The sequence below is a fragment of the Plectropomus leopardus genome, chromosome 3 (assembly GCF_008729295.1).
Source record: "Plectropomus leopardus isolate mb chromosome 3, YSFRI_Pleo_2.0, whole genome shotgun sequence".
Lineage (NCBI taxonomy): Eukaryota > Metazoa > Chordata > Actinopteri > Perciformes > Serranidae > Plectropomus > Plectropomus leopardus.
This window is the reverse complement of record NC_056465.1, coordinates 21229857-21242346: the sequence shown is the minus strand read 5'-3', so window position 1 is coordinate 21242346 and position 12490 is coordinate 21229857. Positions and strand designations below refer to the sequence as shown.

The following is a 12490-nucleotide window of genomic DNA, read 5'->3' as shown; positions in this document are numbered from 1 at the left end:
GCTATTGGGTGTTTTTTGACTGTATTTGTACTTAATTGTATTAATGTGGATTATAAATGAATTTATTCAGCAGCGTTCCCTGAAATATCATCCTCTCTCAGCGCAGCAGCCAAATAGGTCACCTGTCCTGCACCCTTTGTGCCGCCTGGCCCAGATCCAATTAATTCTGCTGACTGACCTGCCATGACTTCATTAACAGGCACTCTTAACATTAACCCCTGGGCCTCTGGCTGTCTAACGAGTCAGCAATTAGGACGTGGACGTGCTGAAATATTTCAATTAAGGAAATAGGAATTTCCTAAGTGTCGATTAATTATGAGTGGAGATTAAAGCCACAATAATGTCGGGGCAAAGGCCGGCTTTTAACCCTTGATGTGCGTGTTGGAAGGTTTCTTCCTGAGAGCGTAGTGGTAGAGGGAAGCTTGGATCAAAGGATAATCCTTTCTACACCTTCGGCCATTTGAAGGGAGAGCTGGTGAGCTTTACCAGCAGAGCAGCAGAACTGTTTATGTAGAAAAGAAGTTAAAAGAAGTTTGAGTAAAATACTCAAAAGGGCAAAAATCATCTATTACAAGTTATTTTCTGAAAAAAATGATTCCTACATAAAATGCATTGTCCCATTTCACACTCTAGATTGACACTGAAAGATATCATTTTGATTTCCTTTTAATGTCTCCGTCTGTCTCAGAACAATGTCAGGACCAAGGCCCCTGGTGCTGAGTGGCCCCTCTGGAGCAGGGAAGAGCACTCTGATGAAGAAGTTGATGAAGGATCATGAGGGCATCTTTGGATTCAGCGTGTCACGTACGTTTGTGTGCCAAGTGGTTATCGGCTTCCTCCTGTCTGAGGAGGAAGTGGGACAGCAGTCACAGTGTCTCGGCTTGATGGTCTAATTCTGAACCTGCTGATAGATTTTGTGTCAGGCTACACCAGTAAATCTTTTAAGGTTTTGCAGCAATTCCACTCAAAAAGCAACATTACTGATGATCCATCACCTTATTTCAGGGCGGGTTTTAATGATGAAATCCTCTCCTTACAGACACAACAAGAAACCCTCGACCAGGAGAGGAGGATGGAAAAGGTACAGTAGTTCTGCTTCAAAACAGACTCATTGTGACAGTCTTTAGTATCTGCACAGGTGCCACAAGTGGGTGTTTGACGCTTTTAGCACCTTCACACGGTGGTAGGACCATCATGCTCTGGGACTCAGCCCTGGACTTGATTTGAATGTGTAGAACTGTGCAGGCCAGCCATTAGGAACTATGGACACGGAGACAAGAACAGTTTCCAAATTTGGCCCCTCATCCACCCATCCTTACCAATTATAAAAATAAACTAAAATACTACAATACACAATTTAGAAAAATGACAATGCAACTTTTTTTACTCACCAAAATGTTGCCTAAATTTGGAGTATAATTTTTCTCTTCCTAAAAAGATGACATGGTTGGTACCGGGTTTCATATGCCAGTATCTTTACTAGCTTTAAAACTTAGCCTGATACAGGGGATTTTATTTGCTGGTCCGTCAACCTTTTGCAATGTTCAGTTTCAGCCACCATACCTTGTGCTTTATCGCACTACTTTTGGCCATTGCCTCTCTGTTCCTGTCATTTTCTTGCTCTCTCTGTACTCTGGCTTTTCTTTTTTAAGCTCTTGATTTTTGGTGTAGTATTTTGATTTGGCTGGTCAGGCTGCAGCTCTGTGAACATCTGTAAATTAGTGGCATGTGTGTAAATTGTTGTTTTTGATTCCGTTAAAAGGATAACTTGTGCATTTTTCAGCCTGGACCATATTTAATGTGCATATGTGTCCATGAGACTGATAAGAACAACAATTTTTGAAATTGGTCCAGCAGAAATTGGGTAGCAGCTGCAATTTAAGCTTAAGCAGCAATTGTATCTCCATTAAAAGTGGTAAAAATGTTTTTGCCACAGACAGGCTCAGATTATCATTTTAAGTTGTTGAAGTGTCTTTGTACCTTTTGCTTGATCCGATTCTGTTTTTTATTGTCTGGTCAAATGAAAGTCAGTAGACCTTTGCAGGCCTTCAGAGCTCAAACTGTGATAAAAGTGCATATTGCACATCTGTTTCTGTGCAGTGTTTCCCCACTTCCCCTACCTTCCTGGTTTAAAATAATATCCACAGCACTTCTTACTCCCAAGTGAACTGCACGAATAGTTTTGTACCCCCTGTATAGCTTCCTTGATAGAAAGGCATAAACCTCTTTCTGTGCCTTTTTTGCTTTCTCCATAGGCCTGAACAAGCTCCCCATGCTTCTGGGGGCTACTTTACTGCCCGTAGCAGCCGTCTTATCCTCTGAAGACTTAGAAAAGTCAGCCTCATTATCGTGTCCAAATGAATCAGAAACCACAGATAAAGGTGACCTCAGTGTGATTCCTGATCACAGTATTTTAAAGCAGAGGGGTTACTTTCATCCTGGCATGCTGTCATTTGAATCAGACTCAGACATGTGACAAACAAAAGGATAAAGAAAAGCGTTTAATGATCTAAGGAATCAGGATCAGACAGTTTACACTTTGGAGTAAAAAGCTTTTGAAAATAGCCCCCTGTGACGCCTCAGTAGTGATTCCCATTTCCAGTCCCGTGAGGTTTTGTGTCCCATTTCCCTGTTTGGCTGATGGAGAACTGATGATTTGCAACAAGATATTAGCATCACAGGAGGAGGATTCATAATGTGAATTTATACAGGGAAAATATTTATTTGTACTAACATCACTGGACACTGAATTGATTTTTTTTTTTTTATTAATCTAGAACACAACTTTGAACTTTGCTCACTTTGGGCCAAACTTAAGTTTTGATCTTGCATAGAAATATTTAATATACTGCAGTTTTCCTGCATGCAGTTAAAAAGTAATTTCTGCCCTGGTTTTAGGCTTATTATCTATTTGTTTACAGCACTGCCACCTCGTAATCTATCCAGTGTTTCCTTTCAGATTGTTGCTTCAGTCTGAACAAACTCCTTCGTGTTCTTGTGCTAATGATCGTGTGCTATCACAGTGTCCATCAGTCCTAGAAGTAGTAACTTGTTTGTTTCTAAAACTCTGCTGTTTTAGATCCCTCAGAAGTTTTGATGTTGTGAAGACTTAGGCGTAAGAATCTGGTATGGACAAAATAATGTGCTCTATACTCTATGTTAATATAAATAAAACATTTATCAATTTTGCATGCTTTTACCTTAGATAATGACTGCATCCTACACACACACAGTCTCAAAACTAGCTCAGCGGAGAACATTCATTGAACACACACTATTAGATAAGCAAAAAACATTATCCAGTAAATTGTAAACAATAAGTTGAGCCCATGTGCCTGGATTTTCTTTAGTTTTGGGTGCGATCACTGCTATGCTTATTGTTTATTTTGATACACCCTGACTCATTTTTCACTAAAAGCTGTAGTATGTGTTAATTTGATTTGCATCACCTGTTTTCAATCAGAGCTAAATTCATGATTAAAGTTGCATCTTACAGACTACCACTACACGACGAGAGAGGCCATGCAGGAGGCAATTGACAACGGAGAGTTCATCGAAAACGCTGAGTTTTCTGGCAACATGTATGGAACAAGGTAAATATTTTCACCATATAATCAAAAACCACCATAAAAACATCAGATTTATATGCAGAATCACTGACATTTCTATTTTTTGTACACATTATATCTAGTTATGTCACCTTCTTTGAACATTTTAAACCCAAAGGCATTTCATTTCCGATAAACATTTAAGGGACATGTGTTAGCAAGTTGCCCACTTGCAAAAAATGAGCTTCATCTATATAGTGTCAGTGTTTTTCAGCAGTCTAAATGCTGTTTCATTCCACCCACAGGATGAAAATTTGAAAAAATACCACAAAGTATAAATGTCACTGATAGTTATTTAAATTAATTCGGTTTAAATAAAGACTATCGTCTTATATAAGAGACCCTCAGGCCTGGCCGAAGGGATCAAGAGGATATATAATAGCCCGGTGGCAGATGGTGGAGCTTTAACCCTTCCTAGGTCAAAAAGAGCAACGCTGCAGCTCAGCACTGTGTGTGTCACGTTTAATCTCTTCCTCTTATTCTGAAGATAACAAACACTCACCACAGTACGAGTCTGAGCAGATTGGATCAATGCAGCGATCCTCTTAACTTGGTCACTGTGTGTTAGAGGCACAAAAATTACATGATTACACTCTCAATACCTGTTGGGACATTTTCAAGCCCCTCCATGTTCAGATGTATCATCCTAACTGTTCAAAAACCCTCCTGTTTTGTATGACTTTCTGATACAGCAATGTTTTGATTTTCTAGTAAAGCTGCCATCGAAGACGTGCTGGCCAAGAACCTAATCTGCATCTTAGATGTGGACATCCAGGGAGTGAAGAGGATTAAAGAGACTGACCTAAACCCCATCTACATCTCCATCCAGCCTCCCTCCATGGAGATCCTGGTAAGTGTCCAACTCAATATGTTGCATCCATATAAAATATTGCAATATTTCAAGATTTGTTCTTGCCTGTGAAGAGTCAGCTGTCAAAGAGTGAGAAAAAGTGGTAATTTTGATTGCTACATGCAGTTAATACCTAGATTTATTTTGGAAAAATTAATAAAAACAAGATAGTGAGGGACAAAATGGATCTGAGATAAATAAGATATAAAATATACGACTTTGTGAGGCATGTGAGCTGCAGAAATGATAGCTGTGTTGTACTCTTGGGTGAAATATATCTTTTTTCATCGTCTTTCTCAGGAAAAACGTCTGAGGGACAGACAGACAGAAACAGAGGAGAGTTTACAGAAACGGCTGGAGGCGGCACGCATGGATATGGAGCTCAGTAAGTTTCTCTGCAGTTTTCCTCCAACATGATACTGTAATAAAGACAACAAGCAGCTGATCCAAATCTCTTCATAGGCAACGAGCCCGGAGTGTTTGATGTTGTTATCATCAATGATGACTTAGAGAGGGCTTACGAGGAGCTGAAAGACATCCTCAGCGATGTGAGTAAAACCATAAAATATCATTGCGCTCATTTGTTTCATAAATATATTGATACTCCTGTCTAACAGCTGCTCCACAAACCATTTTATCTCCCTGATGCTCTGAACAGCAACATGCTTTAAACGTGCGAAATGTAAAAGTGTGCCTCATTTCTCTTTAAACAGGAAATCCAAAAAGTCAAGGAGGCCAAATCATAAGAAGCAAACAGCCTTTCTGCTGCTGGACAGAAGCGCCAACACACCCTGCAAACTCAAAATAAACTTTCATTTGGAGAAGTTTGTCTTTTACCCTCTGCGTTACATGGTCGGAGGTTTGCTCAGTACATAACGCTCAGTGAAGAAAGAAAAGACGGACTTTGAATTGAAGGATGTTTGTTCTTGACAGAGAGAGAATGGGGGGGATTTGTGTTAGATTTAATAAATTAAGTGGTTGATTTAGACGTAAACATCTGACCCATACATCTCTGCCAGCTGACTCAGCTGCCCTGTAAAAGAAAAACAACAGATACAACCGCCAAATCCACAGCTACATTTGGTGTTTGTAAGCTAAAGTTTGGCACTGGCTGACACACAAGTGTGGAGTACACATCAGTCAGTACCTCACTGCAAATATTCTGTAGTTACACTTATATTTATTTGTTTTGTTTAAGTTTAATACAGTAGAAATAAATCCCCTCATAGTTGAGTGTTTCACTGTTATCAGTTGTATTGTTATTTAAATAATTACTCACATGCTGCATATTATTCAATTATGACAGAAGTTTATGCATCTGAGATAAAAAAAAAAAAATCACTGCATAAATTACATTTAACATCTGCATGTATGCTTCCGTGTTGAATAAAGAATGCGAGGACGATGACGACTGACTACTATTGTGCCATTTAATGAATCTTTCATTCATCAACTCATTTGGGCAGGTGACTGACCCATATATTATGAGGCATTCAACAAAGCATAGAAATCTAATCGAGTTCCCATTTGTACAATATAACTTTAAGGCAAAAATGTATACATTTTTAAATAAAATATGTCACTCAGAAAAAAGATCTGCTTTCTGTATGAAGAAGAAAAGCACAGAAAACAGTTTTAAGGCCAAACACGTGCATCTGTCTGATACCAAGAAGCAACCAACAGTTTCTAATGTCACAAAATCTGAATTTTACAACTCATGCGCTCTTTAACTAAAACTCATCCCTGGTATGTTTCCATATAAACCAAAAGCACCCTCACATATAGAAGCCAATGGATAATGAATTTTGAAACACTCATTAAGACGCATCACATTTTCAAAATCAGAAGATACTAAAATGATTTCAGAAATCTGTCCTGGCTCCAACGAGCCACAAAAGAAGCTGAAAAGAAGCGAGCTGGTTGTAAAGATGCAGACTTTTTAGGGCAAGCTTCTGGTAAGTGAAACCCTCGCAGTTTTGCTTTACTGGAAAAAGGGACCCTGAAGCTTGGTGCGGACCTGGTCTCGTTTCTCCTCCTTCTGTTTGAGGTAATCCTTAAGCTTGTCTGTGGAGAAACAAACTTTGGAGTGCCGGCCTTTGTGTGGGGCTCGGTGGGCTCGCAGCCACGGGTTCTGGAGACACTCGGCTGCAGTGGGTCTCCCCCTACAAAGTTTTTATCACATTAGAATAATATCAGAATATACACATTTCATTAACAATATGTTCCCAACGTACAAATACAAAGTTTCACACAAACACGCTTTCTGTTGTGAACTACATTTTAAGAGAGATACTCACCAGGATTTGTTGTTCAGGCTGCTCTTCATGAAGTTTAAGGCTCCCTCTGACAGACCGGGGTAACAACGCCCAAACTGGATCTTTCCTTTCCTGATGTTTTTGTCTTGCTCCCAGCTGTGCTCAGCATGGAACGGGCTGTCGGCACTCAACCTGGTGAAGACAGGAAAGAGAATACAAAAAACCTCAAAACATTGTGTTTTACCAAATTACTTTATAATTTAGCATCTCAGCACCACAAAAGATACAGTCAGTTGGTAAACATTTCATTGTGGTGAGGTGCTCTCTCTTCCAGTCTGTCAGTGTGATCATGTAGTGCTGCTGAACGCAGCCTCAGGCCTCACTCCTCCCCAACCACTCCCCTCATCAAGGTCTGATCATACACGGCCTTGTTGGCAAAGCTCAGTATTTTGGCCTCTCCTTGAAGTGTGGCTGGATGTGCTGCTGCAGGTACGTGTAGCCGATTAGACTTCAGATGGACAATCACATTATTTCTCTGCACACTTATTTTCCTGCATTTTGTTTAGAGGAGCTTTGATTGCTTGCTGGCTGCACATGATGCATGAAGAATACCCAGCTGCCCTGCTTACCTTGGTGAGTCGGGTCCCACAATGCACATTTCAGCAAACAGCATGGTTAAACCTGTTAATTTTCTTTAGGTTAAGCTGCTGCTGTTTTTTAGCCCTTTTAGAATTTTACTATAACTCTTTTTTGCCCTCTGTCTAGCTGTTTATGTTGATTAGCCACATAGTTTTGTTCAGATTCTACTTATTTTGTTATTATTAAACCAGCTGGGTGGTTTGTTTTTAGTTCTTTTGTATTTTTCTTTCAGTGAGGCGGAGTGCCATCTTTTTGGGAGGCTAGGTCCCTTCACTTATTGCATGCAAGTAGGAGCACAGGTACCACAGTCTGCCTCTGCAAGTGGCCTCAGCTCACTTTCCTTAGTTTTGTTAGGTTATGCCTAAGTTGGACTGCATTTTATTCAATTTGTGATTTTAGATTTTTTATCCCTGCTTTTTTTTAAAATAAATTGTAATAAAGTAATATTTTTAATTCCCCTCCCTTATCACCACTAGCCAACTTTTTTTGCATTTGTTTCCAATATAAGACTATTACTGTATTTTTTAAATCACAAATGTTACTACCAGCTTAAGAATTTAAAGTTGAATCATTGATGTTGAATCACATGATTTTTAGAGTATCTCAGTATTTGGTCTGCCCTCCTCTTTATGAGTAGATATGAGTGCCATATAATCCATACCATAGATGGAGGGGATGCAACTTGTACAAAATCTGATCCTTTAGTACAAAGGGAATAAGTTGGCCGAAGCCACAAACTCTCCTAAATCTGTTTGCATTTTGTGCAGCTAATTCATCTGTGCATCTCTACTTACATGATGAAGGACAGAACTCCAATAGCCCAGATGTCCGTTTCAGGCCCGACACCTTGACCCTCAAGGATTTCCGGAGCTTTAGGAAGGACAATATAAACTGACAAAACAGACAGAAACGGGATATTGTTCATAAAGAGTTGTGCTGTTACTGGCAATGCCACATTCACTCACATGCTTATTTTTTTAATTAAGAAAATGACTCAAAACTAGAAGATAGAAAATAGACTTGTTAGGCTATGGTAGCTAGGATCAGCTGAGGTGGGTGAAGTTAGGCTGAATTATTTCCATCCATCCGTCCTCAATGAATGTGTACCTTTGCCGCGGCAGTCTGTTGGAGGCCATGACAGTCAAAGGTTTAGTGTACTAGAAGAATCTACGACAATGCAGGCATCAAAATCTTTCACACTTTAGTTTGACTTTTGAAATCAAACTGGTCAGACATCAGTACCTTTGCTCTCCGACAGGCCGTGAATGTGCTCGACGTTGAGAGGCTGACCAGGTGTGAAGGACAGAGCCGTGCCCAAGTCAACTATCTTCAGGTGGTTACAATCATCCACCAGCATGTTGTCAGACTTCAGGTCCAGGTGGACGACTCGACGGCTGTGGAGGTAATCGACCGCACTCAGAATCTGAACCAGCAGCTCGCCAACGTTAGACTCTGCGTACAGATCTCTGAAAGGGCACGAACACAGAAAGACAGGTTTCTTAGGTTTAACTACATTATGTTAAGGATCATCACAAATGGCTTCTGGGTGCATAGAAATAACCTCTTTGACAAAGGTCTGCCAGAGGAAATGGATAATAAAAAGCAAGATATTACATTGATTTGTTACAATAAGTGTCCATATGCCATCTGGAAATTCATACATCTGAATTCAGTGTTTAGTTTGATTTGTGCAGATTATCTTAAAACTGCTCAAAATGTGTTTAAATCACATGAAAACAGCTGTACTTCTCATTAAAAAATCGGTTTGGTCGTGTGTCTGTATGTCTGTCCGCAGCTAAACTTGCAAACTACTGGAACCATCAACCTAATATCACATTTATGCTCAAGGAGCTCTCGTGGTTGCGATGAACTGTTCAACTGTTGATAAACTTGTTTTATAGCATCATTGACTGCTGGCTCCTCACTCCTCTTAATGCAGCCGGCCATGAACATTGTTTAATATTTGGTTGAATTTAGGTCCTGAGATCAGGTGAGCGAACTTCAATGTCAGTACAACTACTAATGACAACGTCAGTTTAACGTATAATACTGACATCAGATTATGCTGATATTTCATAGGTTTTAAGTTGTGTTAAGTAACCGTCATCCTCCAAAAGTCTCATGCCCATGTAACCTAAACATTCAAAAATATAATTTGTAAAATATGGAGAACAATACCCAGCATTTGTAAAATATAAAGTGAACGTCCACACAACGTGAAGTTTTAACTTAAATTTAACGTCTATTGAGTCCAGCATCTTTCTGACGTCATAATGGTGTATGTGCCAGCTAGAAACTGGCTGGTAGGGGCCAGAAGTGATTAACAAATTCGCTCAGCAAAAGGCTTTTCTGGCAGTCAGCTTGGTTAAAAACGAGCCGCTATGTCTGCATGTCTGCCATAGTTTGTCCTTTGTCATGGCTCAAAAACTGACATACGAAGAAAAGTCTGGTCCCATTTTGATTTGATGATCTGTGTATGTATATATGTGGTGTGTGTGTGTGTGTGTGTGTGTGTGTGTGTGTGTGTGGTGTGTGTGTGTGTGTGTGTGTGTGTGTGTGTGTGTGTATACATGTGGGGAGATTGTGTCTGAGGTTTGTCTCCATATGGCTTGTCTCCTCTGGTTAGTTGATAATATAACTTGCATATTGTTTCCCCTTCATTTCACAAATGTCCGACATAGATCTGCAGTCTACTGAGTGCACTTTTGTAGTGTTTGTTTTTTCTCCACCTCTCTTTTTAGAATAATTACAGCGTCTTATTTTGAAATTAAATGGTGGTCACTTCTTTCTGCATTATCTCTCCTACTTGATGTTGCTCCTCAGTGTATAAATCCACACACAAACAGTTTGGTCTGTGTGTTTCTCAAGCCTTCTTTTACCTCATTGCCAGACTGTGGAGCAGCTCCTTGCCAGGACAGAGCTCCTCCACCAACACCAGGTAACGGGAGGTGAAATAGGCGGCGTGCAGCTGCACCAGGTGAGTGTGATGAAGCCTCTTCAGCAGCTGGTATTCCCTCAGCACCAGCTGTCTCTGCTCTGCCTGATATGGGGTGATTTTAGCAGCAAACACTTGGCTGGTCTCAACATCCCTGCACACGGTAACTACACTGAAACGGCCCCTGTGAGAAAACAAAACAAAAGAGGTACAGAGAAAGCTGTACTGAGAAAAGGGAAATGGGAGGAACAAGATTAGACTATCCTTTATGGACTGCATCCCAGAGCTAATTCCAGTCCTTTGTGACACTGAATAAGCAGGTAAAGTCTGTTGGAAAACACTTGATTTTGTTTTACAAAGTAAATACTGGAGTAGTGAAAAAAATAACATGACAGCTAGGTTAACTATGGTTTTACTCAAAAAGGGCAACTTCGACTTAAAAATCCCACCTGTTGATCTCAGAGAGAAAACTGTAGTTCCTGTGTGCAGTCTGTTGTTCTGACCCAGTGACCTTTGACCCCAGTGACTCAGTCTGGATGAGAGGAATGTGGATCTCTGTACAACAGAGTAAATACAGGTGAAAACAATGTAACTCTCTTTGTGGTGCCCGTTTGTACATTTTTACAGTTGTTTTTTGTAAATCTGTATGTTGAAAAGACCAAACCAGTGAAGATCTTAGATCAAAAATAGACTCTAAAAAATTGGGAAAAATTAAATGGATTTGATAACACGTTTAACAGCAAACATGCAGCATATTGTGTTTGAGTTTTGTTGCCTTCAGGATGAGTTGCCATAACAACAGGTGCTGAAGCATCACTGAATGGTCCTGCTCCTGTCTTGGTGATGCAGCCAATCCTGAACACATAAGAAGCTCCTCGGGGTAAGTCCTTTACCACAAAGCAGCTTTCAGTGACCTCCTCCGACAGAACCGTCCACTCCCCTCCTGACAAGGCACATAACACGTGGTTTACTTGGAAATCCACAACTTTTAATGGTCATGATGCTCAAGCAATAGTGGTAGTCTAGCATAAAGTAAAAAACTAACATAAAAAAATTAATTTGGCTTCCTTTTAACACAAACCACCGATTACATTTGTGTTGCTGTGTTATCGCTGTGAACCCACCATCCGTACAGTACTGCACACAGTAGGTGACAGGGTCACTGGACTGAACTGGTTTCCAAACCAGCAGGACTCCACCTCCATCTAACTGGAAAACTTCAGCCTTGTTGGGACGGACCAGCAGATCTGGAAATCATGGCAAATAACAAACATAAACAGCCAGGCTTATAGTAAAATTACGATTTTTAACCATTTTGGACTAGAAATACATAATCAACAGAATGCAGCTTATTCACAACCTTTTGTCTTTCTGAATGCAGGTATTTTAAGAGAAGGCAGCAGTTTGGAGGTCCTCTTTTTTGGGCTCTCAAGACCAGAGCTACGATGCCTTTCAGGAGGGATGGGAGCGGATCCTTTAACTATTGGGCCTGTTGAATAAGACAAATAACACAAAAAGGAAAAAAACAATTGCTTGGATAAAATTTCTCACACAATATCTATATATTGTGTCGTTGGCTTTTCCTTAAAATGGTGCTGCTTAAATCAATTTTTATTTATTGATCAAATAAAATGAGTATGATTTCCAATAGCTCACCTCCTTTACTCACATCCTCCTTACTGGAGGACTTGGAGAACAGCTTGGTCAGACTCGAGGCTGAAGCTCTCATTTTCTTCCTCAAAGACATGGTAGGAGTGTCTGGCTTCATGATCTCTCCTAGTGTGGGTCCTAACTCTGTGTTGTCCAGCTGGGAGTATGAATGACCGGTCCAGGACTGCCTGCGGAAGATCCTCAGCAGTCCCAGCTTGGGTGATTTGCCTGTGGGTGGCCGGGCTTCGAGGGCTGGAGCGGACGCATGTCTCTGGAGGCCACCGCCCTCCTTCTTGTCCCGGGCTCTGGGGGGCCTCTCTGGGGCTTGCAGAGAGGACAGGCTGGGACTGGGGCTTGCTGTTAGTGGGGTTCCTGGCTGACCTCTACTGTTAATGGTTAAGTTAGGGTTGGAGCGAGTGCGGTTACGCGGCGGTGCCTGGGGAAATGAGCTTCTAGGTTTAACTTCTTGGAATGAGTGCCGGGATGGCGAAATCAGAGGCTCCCCCTGATCATCATACCCTTCAATCTCTCCTGATCTGTATCTTCCTCTGAG

At 40.8% G+C, this 12490-nt stretch overlaps 2 protein-coding genes across 2 annotated transcripts in view; one reads left to right on the top strand and one right to left on the bottom strand.

The window, feature by feature from the left end:
• Nucleotides 1-692: 692 nt before the first annotated feature.
• LOC121966496 (guanylate kinase-like) lies at nucleotides 693-5253 on the top strand. The gene is made up of 8 exons (XM_042516584.1): nucleotides 693-804; nucleotides 1040-1081; nucleotides 2256-2381; nucleotides 3497-3593; nucleotides 4320-4458; nucleotides 4759-4843; nucleotides 4921-5006; nucleotides 5172-5253. The coding sequence occupies exons 1-8, from the start codon at nucleotides 693-695 to the stop codon at nucleotides 5202-5204; spliced, it is 720 nt and encodes a 239-aa protein (XP_042372518.1). The 3' UTR covers nucleotides 5205-5253.
• A 990-nt stretch (nucleotides 5254-6243) lies between these two features.
• LOC121963524 (obscurin-like) overlaps nucleotides 6244-12490 on the bottom strand; it is a 9484-nt gene continuing 3237 nt past the window's right edge. Inside the window, exons 2-12 of the mRNA XM_042513814.1 lie at nucleotides 11944-12485; nucleotides 11648-11776; nucleotides 11412-11534; nucleotides 11063-11230; nucleotides 10737-10842; nucleotides 10232-10471; nucleotides 8595-8818; nucleotides 8460-8474; nucleotides 8147-8243; nucleotides 6756-6905; nucleotides 6244-6620 (exon numbers count right to left, since the gene is read on the bottom strand). Of these exons, the coding sequence (XP_042369748.1) occupies nucleotides 6440-6620; nucleotides 6756-6905; nucleotides 8147-8243; nucleotides 8460-8474; nucleotides 8595-8818; nucleotides 10232-10471; nucleotides 10737-10842; nucleotides 11063-11230; nucleotides 11412-11534; nucleotides 11648-11776; nucleotides 11944-12485 (1975 nt within the window). The 3' untranslated portion in view covers nucleotides 6244-6439. The remainder of the gene's footprint in view (nucleotides 6621-6755; nucleotides 6906-8146; nucleotides 8244-8459; nucleotides 8475-8594; nucleotides 8819-10231; nucleotides 10472-10736; nucleotides 10843-11062; nucleotides 11231-11411; nucleotides 11535-11647; nucleotides 11777-11943; nucleotides 12486-12490) is intronic.

Coding starts and splice junctions, on each gene's coding strand:
- LOC121966496 (XM_042516584.1), top strand. CDS start 693: ATGTCAGGACCAAGGCCCCTGGTGCTGAGTGGCCCCTCTGGAGCAGGG. Junction 2,382..3,496: donor ATCAGAAACCACAGATAAAG/GTGACCTCAGTG, acceptor TGCATCTTACAG/ACTACCACTACACGACGAGA. Junction 3,594..4,319: donor GGCAACATGTATGGAACAAG/GTAAATATTTTC, acceptor TTGATTTTCTAG/TAAAGCTGCCATCGAAGACG.